This window comes from Elephantulus edwardii, unplaced genomic scaffold (genome assembly GCF_000299155.1).
Source record: "Elephantulus edwardii isolate Elephantulus edwardi_28Jun2011 unplaced genomic scaffold, EleEdw1.0 scaffold00291, whole genome shotgun sequence".
Classification (NCBI taxonomy): Eukaryota; Metazoa; Chordata; class Mammalia; order Macroscelidea; family Macroscelididae; genus Elephantulus; species Elephantulus edwardii.
Window position 1 is genome coordinate 1,964,033 of NW_006400041.1, and position 19,595 is coordinate 1,983,627.

General features: G+C 37.4%; 1 protein-coding gene across 1 annotated transcript in view; it reads right to left on the reverse strand.

Annotated features, from left to right (window-relative positions):
* TMEM131 (transmembrane protein 131) overlaps positions 1–19,595 on the reverse strand; it is a 408,192-nt gene that overhangs the window by 90,599 nt on the left and 297,998 nt on the right. The window contains exons 20-25 of the mRNA XM_006900709.1: positions 14,980–15,132; positions 14,805–14,880; positions 13,530–13,647; positions 8,095–8,233; positions 7,872–7,981; positions 7,364–7,430 (exon numbers count right to left, since the gene is read on the reverse strand). Coding sequence (XP_006900771.1) covers positions 7,364–7,430; positions 7,872–7,981; positions 8,095–8,233; positions 13,530–13,647; positions 14,805–14,880; positions 14,980–15,132 — 663 coding nt within the window. The remainder of the gene's footprint in view (positions 1–7,363; positions 7,431–7,871; positions 7,982–8,094; positions 8,234–13,529; positions 13,648–14,804; positions 14,881–14,979; positions 15,133–19,595) is intronic.

The following is a 19,595-nucleotide window of genomic DNA, read 5'->3' on the forward strand; positions in this document are numbered from 1 at the left end:
ATTATCAATGCATCTTGATTGCATGTTCGATCTATCTCTGCCGGTAAGAGTTGGTAGAAATCATCTATTTCTTCTTCTTTGGCTCTGGTTGTTGGTGCATATATCTGAATGATTATGGTGTTCACTGGACTTCCTTGTAAGCATATGGATATAATCCTATCACTCACAATGTTGTACTTCAAGACGGATCTAGAAATTTCTTTTTTAACTATGAAAGCAACTCCACTTTTCCTCACCTTTTCGTCTCCAGAATATCATATGATCATCTGACTCGAAATGGCCCATGCCAGTCCATCTCATCTCTCCAATGTCTAGTATGCCAATATTTATGCGTTCCATTTCTTTCTTAACAATTTCTAATTTTCCTATATTCATGGCTCTCACATTCCATGTTCCAATTACTAGTGTCTGCTTACAACTGTTCCTCTTCCTTTGTATTTCCATGCTTGAAAGTTCTACCTAGGTTGCCCTTTCTGTTCATCTACATGTGTTGTGTTGTACATAGGGTTTTCAGAGGCCTGCCATTAGATTGAACATTTCAATCTGTCAATTGATCAATAACATAGTAAATATACAAACTGCCAACAATTTAATCAGACACAAAAGAAACAACCTAATATTTATCAAGAAAAACTTCACATAATGTCAAGAAAGCAGTAGGATGCTTCAAACACTGTGAGAAAATGAATTAAGACTTCTTGGGGGGGGGAAGCAGAGAATACTGCAGACCCAGTGAATATCCCAGAGTCAAGAAGGCATATATGTTAATATGGAGACATTCAAACAGCTACAAAACAAAGTACAAACAATGAAAGAAACAATGAAAGCTGCAAGTAAAGGGAATACTCTAGAGGTGAAGAAATATACTGATGAGAAATTATTTGAACAGCTACTGAAGAAGGTGCAAATGAAACAATGGCAACCACTGATGGGGAGCAACTTGCATAAATATGAAATAAAGGACAAAACATGGAAGAAAGAATTGAAATTATAGTAAAGAGGTACAAGAACGTAAAAAAAAATCATCACAAGATAGAGGGTACAGATTATTCGAAAGAACAGATTATACGTGAAGAGGTAATCCAGAAATGGCAGACATGTCCAAAACACTGCAGGGATAAAACAGTAGAAGAGAAGAGATAGAGCAGAGAATCAGTGAGCTGGAAGACAAGAACCACAACGAAAACACACTAGAAGAAAAATCAGAGATGAGACATAAAGGAAGACAACATTAGAATCATGTGGGATGATGGTAAAAGGAATAACATACATACAACTAGAATTCCAAAATAAGAGATAGGGAAATCACTGGGGAAAAAAAAGTGGAAGAGGGACTAAAAGAAAATTTCCCAGGTATTATAGAGACTGAGGAAATCCACATTCAGGAAGGTAAGTGAACATCAAATAGACTAGACCCTGAAAGAAAAACATCAAGACATATCATAGTCAAGTTCTCCAAAACAAAAGATAAGGAAAGAATACTAAAAGTAGCACAAGAAAAAAATAAAGAGCGAAAGAAAAAGCCATCAGATTAAGTTCTGATTTTTCAGCAGAAACCATGCAAGCAAGAAGACAATGGGATGGTATATACAGAAAGCTGAAAGAAAACAATTGCCAACCCAGGATTCTGTACAGAACAAAGCTTTCCATCAAATATGAAGGAGAAATTGTTGTTTCTCGTGGGTGAAGCCGAAGGAAGACTAGCAAAGCCGAATATAAATCCAGAAAGGCTAGAGCTCACTCAGGCCACCAGAGCCAAGGAACCCCAAAACCTTTGCTTTTATTAGCATTCAGAAACAAAGGAATAGTTCATAGAGAAATGGATTACCTCCTAAGGCCCAATGGGCCAGTTAAAGAGTTAGAGAAAAAACATACATTCAAGTAAGACTTCTTTGTATTCATAAACTGTGCTTTATCACATCTGCAACAAACTTATCAAGAGCAGAAACACTGGTTTCTACTCTCACAACTGTCAGTGTCTAAAGATGTATGGGAACTGCCTGTAATCTTCCTTCTCAGAGAGCCTCATGAGAGCTGCTTGCAATTTTCCTTCTGAAGATACCTCTATGTGCAAGGCACACAGCCATGTCCCAAGGATAGAGTCCCTTACATTCTATTGCCCCTTACAGAAATCACATCCTTTGCAGAAAGAAAGAACTTAAAGGATTTTTGAAAACAAGACTAAATCTACAGTAACTTTTAAGGGAAGTCTTACACACAGAGACGCCAAAGGAAAGTGGATGGAATACAGTACAAGAAACAATAAAAAAGAAATACAGCAAAATGGCAATTATAAAACCTGGCCTGTCAATAATCGCACTTAATGTGAATGGACTTAATGCACTAATTAAAAGAAAAAGAATTAACAGCATGAATAAAAAAAACAAAGCCCATCAATATATTGTCTACAAGAGACACATTTAAGAGATGAAGAGAAAGAAAGACTCAAATTCATAGTATGGGGGGGGATATACCAAGCAAATGGCCTCCACACAAAAGCAGGAGTGACAATACTAATCTCTGGTTAACTAGACTTCAGAATGAAAACGACCATAAAAGATAAGGAAGGGCACTATATAATGATTAAAGGCACAGAAGATCAAGAAGACATAATGGTGCTCAACATCTATCATTTGCTAATGATAGACCTGGAAATAACATAAAATAACTGTAAACAGAAAGATGCAGAAGCTCTAAAGTACACATTCAGCCAACTCGACCCTGTGGACGTATTCTAAGGATTGCACTCAACAAAAACTCAATTCACTTTTGTCTCAAGTGCACATGGGACATTTTCCAGAATTGATCACATAGGAGGACACAAAGGAAGTCTCAAAAAAAATAAAAACACTGAAATGATACAAATTATCTTCTAAGACCACAATGCCATAAAACTAGAAATTAACTACATGAAGATAAAGCTTATAAAGCAATAAATGTAGAAGCTTAGTATATCTTGCTAGAACATGATTGGACTATGGAAGAAATAAAGAATGAAATAAAAACATTCCTTGAAACAAATAATAATGAAAATATAAGAACTTTAAAGGGAAGTCTTTCACACAGAGACACTAAAGGAAAGTAGATGGACCACCGTAAGAAGAAACAACAAAAAGAAACACAACAAAATGGCAACGATAAAACTTGGCCTGTCAATTATTACACTTAATGTGAATGTACCAATTTAGAGGATGAAGCTCAGGCAGTCCTCTGGGGGGCAGTTCATAGCAATAGGCAAACACATAAAAAAATGAAGAAAGAAGCAAAATTTATGATCTAACGCAATACCTTCATCAAATAGGCAAACAGCAACAATCTAACCTCACAGTTTCTAGAAGAAAGGAAATTATAAAAACAAGAGCTGAAATCAGTAAGACAGAAAACAAAAACAACTGAAACTATCAATAAAACTAGAAGCTGGTTTTTCAAAAAGGTCAATAAAATTGACAAACCATTGGCAAACTTAATAAAAAAAAAGGAGAAGACACAAATAATACGATTAAGGAATGACAGAATCAGAGGAAACAAAATCTGTAGTATTGTATTATGAAAAGCTATAGTTGGATAAATTTGAAAACTTAGAGGAAATGTACAAATTCCTTGAAACTCATGCCCTACCCAGACTGACATGTACAAATGTAGAACAGCTGAACAGACACTTCACAAAAGAATTTGAGAAGGTCATTTAAAGACTCCCCAATAACAACAACAACAAAAAGTCCTAGACCAGATAGCTTCACGGCTGAATTCTACCAGGCATTCAGAGAAGATTTATCAACAATTCCATTTAATTAAAAAAAAAAAATAGAAAAAGAAGGAACACTCCAAGAGATAGATAACCCCAATACCAAAACCCTAATACCAAAACCAGGCAAAGTTATTACCAAAAATGAAAACTACAGACCTCTTATGAAAATAGATGTAAAAATCCTTAACAAAATCTTGGCCAATGGAATCCAAAAGCACTTTAAAAAAACCCAATTCATCATGACCACGTGGGATTCATATCAGGTATGGAAGGATGGTTCAACTTAAGAAAAACAATCAATGCAATTCATCACAGTTAACAAAGCAAGTGACAAGAACCATATGATCCTAGCAATTGATGCTTAAAAGGCATTTAATTTAACAAAATCCAACTTCCTTCCCGGATTAAGACTTTTAGCAAAATTGGAATAAAAGAGAATTTCCTTAACATAGTGAAACGTATATACACAATACCAATAGCCAGTATCATTCTCAATGGAGAAAGATCAAAAGCATTTTCTTTGCCAACAGGGACCAAACAAGGATGCCCACTGTCATGATTTCTATTCAATATTGTTTTGAAAGAAAGGCAATATAACAAGAGAAGGAAATAAAAGGCATCCAGATTAGCAAAGAGATGTTTAAATTGTCCTATATGCAGATGAAATAATAATCCCAAGGATTCAACCAAAAATAGTTAGAGTCAACAGACCAATTAAGTAGAGTAGCAGGTGCAGGATTCAAGATCAAAATCTAAAAAATCAGTGGAATTTCTCTACAGTAACAAAGAGAACTCAAAGAAGGAAACCAAGAAAGCAATACCATTTACAATATTCAACCACAAATGGAGATACTTGAGAGTGAACCTAACTATACACACAAAAGACATGGACAAAGAAAATTACAGAACATTTCTTCAAGACACAATAAAAGCCCTAAATAAATGGGAAAATGTTCCTTGTTCAGGGACAGGAAGACTCAATATTGTGAAACTGAAAATCCTACAAAAGCAATCTACATGTTCAGCATAATCCCAATACAGATAACATATTCATTTTTTCAAGGTGATCGAAAGGGAAGGGATCAAAAGCGAATTGAAAGGGACCAAGTTTATTTGGAGAGGAAAGAGACTCTAAATAAGCAAAGCACTTCTGAAAAGCAAAAATGAAGTGAAAGGCATACATAGTACCCCCTGACCTTAAAACTTACTACACAGCAATAACAACCAAAATATCATGGTACTGGTACAATGACAGGCATGCAGACCAAGGGAACAGAATCAAGAACCCAGAAATAGACCTCTCTTCGATGGTCAACTGATATTTGACAAGGAAATAAACCTATCAAATAGGGAAATGACAACCTCTTCAACAAATGGTGTTGACAAAACTGGACTGCTGACTTTAAAAAGCTGAAAACATGACTCACACCTCACACCATACAAAAAAATCAAGTCAAGGTGGATCAGAGACCTGGGAGTAAAGCCCAAACCTATAAAGTTCATAAGAGACAAAGTGGAATCAAACCTAGAAGGTCTAGCTACAGTATAAAGAGACTGACAAATAGAGTCAGAAATGTGCAATCTGGAGCGGATAAAATTGATGAATGGAGCCTTCTAAAGATTTAATCTCTGAGCTCATCAAAAAAATTTTCCAACATTGTGAAAAGAAAACCTATCAACTGGGGACAAACATTTGGCAATGCTATCTCAGACAAGGGTCTCATATGAAAGTTTACCGAAACCTACAGGGCCTCCAGAAGAAAAAACCTGATAACCCAAGTGCAAAATGGGACAAGACATGCAAAGACTTTTCCCAGGGGAAGACTTTAGGATGGCCAACAGACACAGGAAGAAACACTCAAAATCACTGGCAATAAGAGAGATGTAAATCAAAACCACAATGAGATACCATTAGCAGTGGCAAAGTTTAGCAGGGCAACAAACAATAAACTTTGGAGAGGATGTGGAAAGGTGGAAACTCTTATATACATATGATGGGATTGTAAAATGATGAAATCACTGTGGAAGACAGTCTGACCTTTCCTCAAAAAGTTGAACACAGACACTCTGTACCATCCAGCTATTCCACTACCAGGAATATACCCTAAGAAATTTTGAACTGAGACACAAACAGAGATCTGTACACCAATGTTCATAGCAGCGTTATTCACATCCAACTGAATAAACTAAGCAACTATGATACATTTACACGATGGAATACTATGTAAAACTAAGGAGCAACAATTTTGAAAAATACATATTGTGGGAGAATCTGTAGAGTAGAAAATACTGCATAAGACCATTAATGTAAAAATAGAAGGATGACTAGTAAAACATGTATGGGGACCCAAGCAGGGAAGGGGTAGGAACAGAGAAGGATGAGGATTTGTAGGGGTGAAACCAAAGGGTTGCACAGTTTGGTGGGTGGAGGGAAGGGGTGAAGGAAATAGGAAGGATCTGGCAGGGACCTGAAAAGTGTGGGTAATGATGGCTGAAGTCCACTGGTGGTTAATTTAATAAACTATAATGCATAGAAATGATTGCATGAAACACTGTAAGAATGAAGAATAGTGTGAAACAATGAACTTTGTGAGCAAATCAGTATAAAATAAAATAAAAATTAAAAAAAGAAAAATTGATTATGGCTAAGAGAATTTCATAATTGTAATAGAAAGTATATGACTCCTTTAATTGGAAAATCAATGTGGTCTGTAAACTTTTACTCAAATACACTGTACAAAGTACTGCAATAAATATGAGATTTTTAAAAAACAAAACAAAACTATAAATCCTTGTCAGGAGTGAAGTGTGCATTGGTGAACCTGACCTCTGTGCTAGTAAGTTTGGCGCTATTGGGGAGGAAGCACTAAGCCTGCCTTCCTCAGGAGCTGGCACTCTGCATTTGGACTGCTAGTCCCCTAAAGGGTAAGACATCATCTGTTTATGCTTCTTTCGTGATATTTCTGCTATAGGAGCACTAGACAGGCCAAATGGGTATGGAGGCCAAAAGATCTGGGCCAGTGTGCAAGGTACTTTATGGATACATACTTTACAGTAAGGGTTAGATAATAATGAGCTGTTAGCTGTTGCTCAGTTTGATCTGTATGATAGAAAAACAGTTTTGTGACCCAAACAAAATAGTAAATGCAAATTTACTAATTCAAGAATACCTATCATTGAAAATCATGCATGCTATTGTGCTAAGTGACCTCAAGCATGGAACAGAGATTAACACCACCAGCCTTAGGTCAGCCATATGTGAAACATACAATTTTATTAGAAAGTATTCTGAATTTAAATTTAAATGACCAAGCTGAAAAATTTAATCCTGAATAAAAATATGCCATGCACTTATACATATCTCTTCCACATATCTAAGAGTATCTTATAGCTATTACATACGTCTTGAAATGCTTAGTATTTTAATGCCTAAAATAGGAACACAGAACCTTCTACATATTGTGCCTGACTTTGAACTCAATCTCATTCACTTTTTATTTGAAGTTTTTTTGCCTCAAAAAGTTATTGGACTTCTTATTTCTAGTAGCTTTTATATTTACATTGATTATGTCATAAAATAATTTCTTTGGAATGGGAAGAATTTTGAATACTTACATTATTTCTGAATACCTGGAATTCTAGTGTTCTCAAATCTATCTTTGTCGTCTTACTCAAGTTAAACCTAAAATCAAAATGTACACATATTTACTTATAAGCATCATCATAATTAAAAGAATTATGGAGTAATTATCAAGTCTGTACTTAATTTGCAAATTATAGTTGACATATTACTAGATTAATTACTTTAAAAAATAAATGTTATCTTGTTCATTTTAAGAAACAGAAATGTTTGAGAGATTTACTTGTTCTCTCTTTACAAATCATTTGGGACTCAAACAAAAACAAAAAAAATGTTTTACTAGGTATTAATCCTTCTTACTTTAAGATGAAAACACTTCTAGATGCTTAACATAATACCAACTTCTCTCCCCAGAATCTTCTCTTGACTTCAATTATAGATCCAGAATTTCTCAAAGCCTACTCTATAAGCTTTAGTAAAGTTTTAACTAAGTAAAATAATTTAACAAAACCAAATATTTTGATTATCTAAAACAAAACTCACCTTGACATTAACTTATCTACAAAGACTGAAGGATTGGAATATAAAGCCAGAGGAATAAACTGAATATAAACAGGGGCATCTGCAGGGTTTTCCAAAGTAATCTCTTCTTCCTTAAATAGAGTTTGAAAACATTAAAAGAAAGATTCCTATAATTAAAAGCAACATTAAATATGCTGCTATTCTATTATGTATTTCTAAGACCCCCAAGTCTCTGAATGCTTACCGAAGAGCAGTTTGTGCTGGTGAGTGGGAACTGCAAGTGTCGGGGTGAGCTGAGTACGGAAGGCCAGGAGAGCTCAGCCGTGATTTTTGATATTATATTTTTCTGAAGGTCTGTATTTACTTCAAATATAGCATTTAGTCTAAAAAAAATTTTTTTTAAAGTAACAGAACAAGAGTCAATTATTAATATAAGAAATATTAGGTTAGGAAACTTAGAAGTTTATTCTACTCCAGGAAAAACAGATTTATATTATCTTATGCTTTTAATCAAAAGATGAACTGCATTGGGGAAGTCTGCTGTCAGGGACATCTCCAGAGTACTGAAGAGCAATGATGTCAGTCTGGAGACTAATGTGTGTGCCTGATCCAGACCATGATCTTCACAATTAGGTACTAAGCATCAGAAAGCTGGACAATGACTAGGGATGACAGAAGGAAAATTGATGACTTTGAGCTGTGGTGCTGGAGAAGAGTAATGAATAGGGACTAGGTATTAATCCTTCTAAAAGGACTGCTAAGAGAATAAATAGGCCCATCCTGGAAAGGGTGAAACCAGGCTGGTCCTTGCTATCTGACATACTTTGGGCTTGCTGCAAAGAGGAACCAGTCCTTGGAGAGGGACATAATGCTTGGGAGGGTGGAGGAAAAGCATAGGAGGGGAAGACCCTCGATGAGATGGATTGAATCAGAGACTGGGATACTGGGGGGTAGGTGTGTCAGAGACAGTAAGGTTGGCTCAAGTCAGAGCAGGGTTCAGAGCTGTTGTAGATAAAGTCTCTAAGAGTCGCTGGCACATAACAACAACAACAACTTGCTTTTAATGCTATATGTTGTCTTTATTTGGTACAAAAAACTGACAAAATATTTAACCTGTATTGTTTTCTTACTGACTACATAAATGATGACAAATCTTAGCACTAGTATCAATAACATTAATGTAATCCTGTGTCAATTTTGAAAAACTTTTTAATGCATAAATTCAATGAAGACTAAAGCTAAAATCTGAACTCTATTAGGTAATATATTGATAAGAAGAAGGTATATAAAGAAAGGAGTGCTATAAGTTATGTATTTAAAAACACATGATGTTAAGGATTCCTGCAAGGCTTAAGCCTGGTGGCCTAGTGGACAGACCTAGACAACGCGTGCTATCATACACCATCGAGTCAGCACTGACTTCTAATGGGTTTTCAGAGTTCTGTAAATTGCCCCTGAAAACAGCAGCAGAGCACAGATAATTGTAAGTAGAAATAAACTGGCATTCAACCCTTTCCTCCCTTACTATTAAAAAAAAATCCTGATTTGCAATGAAAACTTTAAGTAATACATGTGAGGGTTTTATGTCGATACAAGTTTCGGCAATCTTCAGGAATCCACTTGAAAATGCTCTTACTTCAAAGTGTTTAGAACTTAAGCCAGAATTCCTAAGGAAACAGCATTATAAGTGTAGTTAAAGACCCTGGGCCAAAACACTGAAGTTCCATTTTCTTCATTGTTGTTGTTGTTGTGTACCATCAAGTTGGAACCAAGCCATAGCTGACCCTCCAGTGGGTTTTTAAAAGCAATTAATTGCATAAGAGGAGGCTACTCATATTTCTCCTGCACAGCAGCTGGTAGATTCAAACCATGTGCCTTCTGGATATCAGCACAGCTTCTTGCACTACACTACTTAATTATGACACTCTAATAATGAGGGAAAATATAGGTTTTATAAGCCTCAAAAATTTATTGTCATCAAGTCAAAAGAGACCCTCCTCTGGGTTTTTGAAGCTGTAAATTGCATGAGAGGAGACTGCATATCATTCTCTCATGGAGTTGCTGTCAAGATTCAAACCTCCAGAGGCACTGCCTTTGGGTAGACATTTACTAGGTAGGTGCAGAGAGAATGCCACACTCACTGTGCACCTAGACACAGCGGGAAAGGGCAGGATATCCAGGGCTTTAGCAGAGGGGTGCTGGGTACACAGGCAGGAAGGTAGGGGTGGTGATGAGTGTGAGGTGAGGAAGTTCCCTGCCAGTTGAAATGAAGATAGCACTACACAGTATGTTAAAAAATCCACAGGCTTAATTTGTAATGTCCACTGTGGGCATATAAAAGGCCAAGGAGAGTATTAATTAGTGGGTCTTTAACAAATCCATTAGAGAAAGCCCCTTTGTACTGATTTTCACCATTTAAGAGTAAATGCTTTTTAAAAACTTTCACAGCAGATAAAGCAATTAAGATAGAGAAAAGTTCTCAAATTTCACTGTTAATCGCTTGAGAATTTTAGAGTATTATTAGCTGGAACAGCTCAACGACACTGACAAATATATGTCAAATTAACCAGATGAGAAGAAAAGCTTTCATATTCTTACTATTCCAGTCAAACTCCCCTCTAAACCACATGAAAGAAACAATTTCTTACACTGCCAAATAAGTATACCTTGGCTTTTAAGTGTGGATATAGTGCTGATTTACCACTAAAACATTGTGTACCCATCAAAGACCAGTGGTGATGCCCCTCTGACTATGCTGTTGAGCCCTTTATGAAATTAGCATTTAGAAAAAGGGAGAGAAATCTGAGCGCGAAGTTCTTTAGACAATCACTTAACCCACTGTGGAACTGAATATATAAAATACTTTCCTTGCCCTTAGCAGAGGTCAGTGGTAGGTAAAAAACATTCTCATATAGTGAATCCCAATGACTCAACAAAAATCCTGTTAAGAGTTAATAGGCCAATTTAGCAGAGTGGCAGGATATAAGATCAATATAAAAAAATCAAAAGGATTCCACTACAGTAACAAAGAGAACTCTGAGATGGAAATAAAGAAAGCAATACCATTTACAATAGCCAACCACAAATTCAGATACTTGGGAGTGAATGTAACTAGAGATACAAGAGACCTATTCAAAGAAAACTACACAGCATTTCTGAAAGACACAATAAAAGATATGAACAATAAAGAAATGGAAAAATGTGCTCAAATGGTGAAAATGACAATCCTACCAAAATCAATCTACATGTTCAATGCAATCCCAATCCAGATACCAAATTCATTTTTCATAGAGATTGAAAGGGAAAGTATCAAATTTACTTGGAGAGACAAGAGACACTGAATAAGCAAAACACTTCTGAGAAAAAAAAATGAGGTTGGAGGCATAGCAATCCTTGACCTCAAAACCTACTACACAGCAATGGTAACCAAAACAGCATGGTACTGGGTACAATGACAGGCACATAGACCAATAGGACAGAACTGAGAACCCAGAAATAGACTCAGCTATCTTTGGTCAGCTGATACTCAACAAGGAAATCAAAGCTATCAAATGGGGAAATGATAATGTTGTTGAAGACAACAAATGGTGCTGGCAAAACTGGACTTCTACCTGTAGAAAGCTGAAACAGGATCCACATCTCACACCATAAACAAAAATCAACTCAAGGTGGATCAGAGACCTGGGAGTAAAGCCCAAAACCGTTCATAAAGACAAACTTGGATCCATCATAGAAGTGCTAGTCCAAGGTATAAAGAGACTGCCAAATACAATCAGAAATGCACAGTCTAAAGAGGATAAAACTGATGAATGGGACCTGCTAAAGATTAAATCCATATGTGCATCAAAAACTATTTCCAACAGGGTGAAAAGAAAGCCTGCAGACTGGGAACAAACATTTGGTAATACCATCTCAGACAAGAGTCTTACAACAAAAGTTTACAGAATATTCCTGGGCCACCACAAGAAAAATACTGATAGCCGTATTACAAAATGGGCAAAAGATATGTAAAGAATTTTCAGAGGACGATATTTGAATGGCCAAAAGACACATAAAGAAATGCTCCAAATTACTGGCAATAAGAGAGATATAAATCAAAAGAACAATGAGGTACCATCCCACTCTAGTAAGAGTGAAAAAGGTCAACAGGGCAGCAAGTAATAGATATTGGAAAGAATGTGGCAAGAAAGGAACTCTTATACATTTTTGGTGGGATTGTAAAATGGTGCAACCATTCTGGAAGACAGTTTGGCACTTCCTCAAAAAGCTGAACATAGAAATTTCATATGACACAGCTATTCCACTATTTAGCGCATATATATATACATATATATCCTGAAGATATGAGAACTGAGGCACAAACTGAGATTTGTACACCAATGTTCATAGCAGCACTATTCACCATCGCAAGAACATGGAAACAGCAAAATGTCCAACTACAAACAAATGGATTGAGAAATTTTAGTACATTCACACAATGGAATACTATGCTGCACGCAGGAGCAATAACTTTGTAAATTATCATCTAACTTGGGAGAGACTGAAGAGCATTATGCTGAGTGAACTAAATCAGTCCCACAAGGATAAATATTATATAAAACCTTCACTGTACAATAAGGATCCAGGAGGGGTCAGTGAGGCTGGAAGCGGAGGGATGTGGATGTGCAGGGGGAAGGAGGGGTTAATCATTGGGCTGTACAATTTAATGGGTGGGGAGGTGAGGGAAACAAAGAATTTGTTCAAATTTCTATTTGAATTTTGTAAATAAACTAGTAGGAAAAACCCCCAAACATTCCCATACAAAGCCTGTGTCTACGGAGAGTATATAGCTACCTTACATAAAGACAATTTCAAAGAATTTAAAGTATGTGTCTACAGGAAAAATAAGGGGAATATTGTAATCTATATATAGTCATCCTTTGCTATCCACAGAGGACTGGTTCCTCTGTGAAATCAATTGATTTTCAAGTACCTTCTATAAAATAGTGCCATATTTACAGATAACCTACACACATCCTTCAAATCAACTCTAGATTATTTATAATATCTAACATAATTTAAATGTTAAGTTAATTGCACTTTACACTCCTTCTTACTTAGCCTTTGAGGGATTACTCTGACCATGGAAGCAGGAATGGCATCTACTTCCTAAACAACATGCCTCTGGAAACCCTATGAACTTTGATAAATGTCGATAGTTGTAGAGGGGTTTGAGACCATTTGTTCATAGGGTCGCTATGAGTCATGCTTGACTTGAAGGCAATCAATTATTCTTTAGGATACCAGACCCTCCAAAGGTTTTTGATCTGTGGTTGGGATCTGTGGACATGAAGGTTTGAGTGTATTTCTGTAATATATGATTAAAATGACAAGTTAAGATTGATGTTGTTAAGTGTCATCGAGTCGCACGCGACTCATAGCGACCCTATGAAAGGAGAGTCCTTGACGCTTGGGTACCTTTCATCCTCTCTCCAGGTTCATAGGGTTTCCGGAGGCAAGCTATTATGGAAGTGGATGCCTCTCCTCCTTCCAAGCTAAGATTACTCACTATTAATGTTCTGAAGTTTAAGCATCTTTTCTTTGCTATTAATAAATAAACGAACATAATAACATTTAGAGAGTAAAATTAAGTGAAATATTTCAAATTTATGATGATAAGTAAAAAGCAAAACCGCTCACCGATGATCTGAATTTTCCTTTATCCCCAGCCATCCTTTGAAGAGGTTTTGATGCAAATCCCAGTCAGCATCCCACAGATCTTCCTGCATGGCTATACCAGGATGTATTTTGGATTCAGCTAAAACAAGGAAATGTTGTTTGTTGTTATGTGCCGTCGAGTGGCTTGCGACTCATAGCGACCCTATGTACAACAGCCCTAAACTCTGCTCTGTCCCGTGCCAATCGCACTGTCTCTGACACTCTGATCCCAATTATCCCAGTCATTGAATCAATCTACCCCATAGAGGGCCTTCCTCTCCTGCGCTGTCCCTCCACCCTCCCAAGCATGATGTCCTCTCTAAGGACCGGTCTCTCCTCACAACATGTCCAAAGTATGTTAGACGGAGCCTCAGAATACTTGCCTCCAAGGAGCCACCCGGTTTAACCCTTTCCAGGACAAATCTGTTTGTTTTCCTAGCAGTCCATGGTATTCTCAATACTCTTCTCCAGCACCACAGCTCAAAGGCAAAAATTCTTCTATCCTCCTTGGTCATTGTACAACTCTCTGATGCATAACAAGTGATTGCAAAGACCATGGCCTGTATCAGATGCACCTTAGTCTCCAGAGAGACACCATTGCTCTTCAGCACTTTGGAGAGGTCCCTAACAGCAGACTTTCCCATGGCAATGCGCCTTTTAATTTCCTAGCTGCTGGTGCCAAGACTGTTGACTATGGAGCCAAGCAAACTAAAGCTGTGTACAATCTTAATCTCTTCACCATCCATCCTGATGCTGCCAATTGGTCCAGTGGTGAGAATCTTTGTCTTCTTGACCTTGAGCCTCAATCCATATTGAAGGCTGCAGTCCTTGACCCTCTGTAGCAGGTGCTTCAGGCAGGGTTGTGTCATCTGCATAATGCAGAATGTTGATAAATTGTCCACCAATCTTGACCCCACATTTCTCCTCATGGAGCCCAGCCTCCCGGATAATCTGTTCTGCATATAGGTTGAAAAGGTATGGAGACAGGATGCATCCCTGGCATATGCCCTTCCCAATTTTGAACCATGCAGTGTTCCCTTCCTTGCTCTGTTCTGACGACTGCCTCCTGGTCCAAGTATAGGTTTCGCATTAGAACGAAAACAAGGAAATAGCATGGTATAATTTGCCTTACATCTATTATCACTAGTCAATTTTCCTTCTACTGATTTCTACAGTACTAAGAGCCAGGGATGGACTTTTAAAGTTGCAGCCTTTTACTTAAAACAATTACTTGGGGAGTGAAGCCAGGTGACTTACATTTGGAGAGAAAAGGTAAGCCAGTATAGCAGTGATCTCCACACTGCAGTCCAGGATCAAAGTAAATGTTTGCGATCTACAAAGAGGCACAGGAGAAACATGAGTGCCAAACACACACAGGTTATAGTAACAAAACATTAACAGACAGGAACCTGAAAATATAACATTTCCAAACCTTTGACTTTTTCCCTGGCTCCAAGTCTTCTTTGTTGCCCCGTAATCGTTTGTAGTAAAAACGTATATCTTCTGACAATGAACGTATTTGTTGTATCTTTACCTTCTGTGAGAACGAATTTATAATATTTAAACTTTGATGAACTATTTTCCCCTGAAGGAAGAGAAAAACCAAAACAATCAGTTTGTATATGGCTGGATTTTCTTAAAATACATTTAGAACTGACGTATTTAGATATTGCTAGGAAACAAGAGGTGAAAAGACAAACAATACTTATCACCTGATAATTCCTAAACCCCTAAAGAGCCCAAGTGACTCTCTCACAGCAAATACACAACCATGTATTTGCAGGTGGGATTTGGGCTCTGATTTTATTTAATTACTTATTTTTACACATACACAGGTGTATGCCACAGAAAAATTCAGACTTGTGAAATTAAGAAAAAATGTCCAGTGTTTCAAATGAAAATACTGAGAATGTCAACAAGTTACAGAGATAATTTTAAAATATTTTAAAAATGTTTTATTAGATTTAATGAAATTTACACAATAAGATAGGTTCCCATTTGACAATTTCCATACATCTTGTTAGTGACCTTATTTACTCTGATCACAGTGTGTCAACATTCTCATTAACTGTGCTCTGTCTCCAGTACTCTTGTTTGCCTGTGCCCTGATCTTTTCATTTTTACTTTTTACTCTTGACTCAATGTTGACCTTCTGGTCTTATACTGATGGGTTTAAAGTAGGGCACAGATCTTATGTGTAATATTCTTCATGTTGTATCCCACTGTGCTTTTCACTAACAGGTGATTTCAGTTCCAGATTTAGAGTGTGGAAACAAATTTTAAAATAGAAAATGGTCACTTAAATAAGGTTTGTTTATACCAAGGCAATGTTGTATATCTGACTCCTAGTCATTTGAAGATGACTCTATAATGATCAAATTCACTCATCAAATATTGGTATTAAAAGACATAGACATTAAGGGATGTCCAGGAAAGAGGAGAGGTTAACCACTTAGCTGAGAGTAAGATTCACTAGAGACTGAGGGCAGATAAGCTACTTGGAACAAAAAAGAGGGGGAAGCAGAAAACTTCTCCTGAGTTGTGGCTTGGCCTCTCCTCAACTGTCATCTGGCCTGAGGTATCATGAGTCACTACTTTCCTCTTGGCTTTGTCTCGCAATAGTAAGGTGAGGATCAAAAGAGATAATAGAAAAGTTCATTTTATAATTTCTAGTCACGCTCTCGTGGTCTAGTTCTAAGAAGCTGTATTGCAGTTTCTGGGAATCCATCAGCTGCTCTGTGGGAGAAAGATGGGCAATCTCATTTCTTGGCGATTAATTGCCCCTGAAAACCCCCTGGAAGGCCAGCTAAGGATTAGTTTCAACTTGACGGTTCCAACTCAACAACATTCAAATATTAAATATTAAATTACAGGCTAACAGATTAGCTCTGACTATCTTGGAAGATTCTTCTAGGTCGTATAGCCTTGGTATGCCCACTTGCTGTACAGAGGTAACTTGTGGTTGCTGTGAAGCTGAACACTGAGACACCGATGTGTCAAATGTGATAATTGTTACCCATGGTGGACAGTGTTTGGTGGAGCTCCTGATTAAAACAAGCTTGGAAGGAGGAGTGGCATCCACTTCCGTAATAGCTTGCTTCCGGAAACCCTATGAACCTGGAGAAAAGATGAAAGTTACACAAGTGTTGAGGACTTTCATTCACTGGGTCGCTATAAGTCGTCTATGACTCAATGACACTTCACAAAACAATCTAGGAAAACAGATTTTTTTTTTCTGTAAGGCACACAGAGATGCTTGAAGTAGTTAAAAGTCAATCCATGGTAGTTGAGTCATTTTGAGTCATTTTATCTCTATTTTAAAGATTGAAATTTTATTTTCTTTTTCCCCAACCCCCCTTTTCTTGTTATGTGCCATCAAACCAGATCCGACTGGCTCAGGAGAAAATTGCTCCTCCTCTTCCAGTGGAGCATCTGGTGGATTCGAACCACGTGCCTTCAGGATTGCAGTACAGCTTCTTGCCACTAGGCCACCAGGGCCCCCTTGTCATGTAATTTTTGACTAATCCCAAATACTTAGAGAATTGCTTCAGAAAGTTTTTTTTTTTCTCCTCTATGAGGTGAATAGATTCAGTGACTGGGGTAATCGGGATGGGTGTGTCAGAGGCAGTGAGATTGGCACAGGATAGAGCATGGTTTAGGGCTGTTGTACACAGGGTCGCTATGAGTCGCAAACGACTCGACGGCACATAACAACTTTTTATTTTATTCTGATATGAATGGAAGTTTACAAATCATTATTTGTTTTTTATTTACTCAGACATGCTGCAAGAAGGGGCCAGTCCTTGGAGAGGGACGTCATGCTTGGGAGGGTGGAGGGACAGCGCAGAAGACAAAGACCCTTGATGAGATGGATTGACTTAATGACAGGGATAATGGGGAGTAGGTGTGTCAGAGACAATAACACTGTCACAGGATAGAGCAGGCAACTAGATGGCATATAACAATAACACAGTCGTACACACTGTGTTTTAAACACTGATGACTTGTCCCCTCCCAAGGCTCCCCCCTACCCCAGAACACTACCCTCTTGGAAAAGTAAAAGATTCTTTCATTGTTTTACAAACCCTCCCCCAGGTCCACTCCACCATGTAGCCATCGCTCTAGACTCCTGTCATGACAGAAATACCTAATCACATATCTCCTTTAAACAGTTTTCTCCCTCCTCTGTTTCAGTGCAGTATACTTTATTGAACCCATCTTACTCAGTCTCTTCCCAACCCCGAGGTCAGTCCCATTCTACAACAGTGGCACCATGCAATATTTGTCCTTTTGTGACTGGGATATTTCACTCAGCATAATGTTTTCCAGAGTTAATCATTCTGAATAATATTGCATGAGTTCCTTGTTTTTCAATGCAGCATAGTATTCCATTGTGCGAATATACCACAGCTTCTCTAGCCATTTGTTTGTTGATGGGCACTTAGATTGTTTCCAACTCCTTGCTATTGTGAACAAAGTTGCAATAAACATGGGTGTGCATATATCTGCTTGGATGTCAGTTATGGTCTCTTCGGGGTATATTCCCAGTAGTGGAATTGCTGGGTCAAATGGTATCTCTATTTGCAACTTTTTGAGAAAGCGCCATACTGCTTTCCACAGGGATTGCACCATTTTACACTTCCACCAACAGTGAATAAGGGTTCCAGTTTCTTCACAACCTTGCCATCATTTGTTGCTTGCTGTTCTGTTAAATTTTGCTATTTTGACTGGGGTGAAATGATATCTCATAGTTGTTTTAATTTGCATCTCTCTTAGGGCTAGGGATTTTGAGCATGAATGAATGGAAATCCAAAGCCTCTGTAAATTTTCACTGAAATTAATAACAAATTTAAATTTAAAAAAAAAAGAACTAAGTTAGAGTAAGGATGGCAATGGATTTATAACTGCTCAAGCTAATAACACTATATCGTGGCATGGAGGAGGAATAGTGGAAATGTATCCACATTTACAACATTCCTCTTACCAAAACCATTTATGGAAAATAGGTACTGCATTGGAACATATATCTCTGGATTGGAAATGATGATATTGTTAATACTTCCCTCTGTAACTTGATTTGTGCCACTACTAGAACCTCTACTCGGAATATTATTGATTGTTAATTTTTGACTCATGTACTTTTAACTTGTTAAATTTGTGTCTTCTAGGCTGCAACACCTCCATGATACATCTTCAAGGATATGAACATGTACGGCTAAGCACAATTAATAACAGTGCATCTAAATTCCAAAATCAATCTCCATAACAGTCTATGTGTTTCCTATTGCCAAAGGGGCCCTTTAGAGTAGTGAGAGAAGATCACCCTGAAACCCACAGCATCCCTTTTCAGCAGGAAGTAGCTAAGAGAATACACCATCCCCTTTTCCTTATGAATCAGGGTGAAGTCTCTCTCAGGGAGGAGTGATAGGGAATGGCAAAGGACACACTGACAAAGGAGATTAATCAGAACTGGCTTTGACAAGCACTATGGCAATTGGACAATTAAAACAGACATTCGGGGGGGAGGGAAGAAGAATGAACCAGGGAGGAGGGTAGAGAAAACAGTGCAACAATGAATGAATGAGAACCCAAAATCTCTAAATGTTCATTAAAACTAATAAAATTTAAAAAAAAAAACAAACCACTGATGACAACTGATTTCCACTGATATATTACAATATCTGATCAACCACCCCTTACTGTATAGTGCCCCCTCTTTACCCAACAAAACAGAAGCAAACAGCCAGCCCTCATTTTCATTCAGATACTTTGATACTTTTAAATTTACTTCATCGATGGGCTCTTTCACTGTGTCACCTGCTTTCTGAATGTAATTCTTTCCTTTCAGGATTTACAGTGATAAAGGAGATCACTGTATGTGAAGGCAGAATAAAAGACAGGGATCTGTCTGGTAAATAATGAACTCAAGAAATCTGTAGAGTCAATATAAAATGGAATAACAGGAAGATGAAGATTTAATTAAGGTCTTAAATGAGTTCAAACTGTTAATTAAAAATGTGTACTTTTAAGAGAGATAATTTTTTTTTT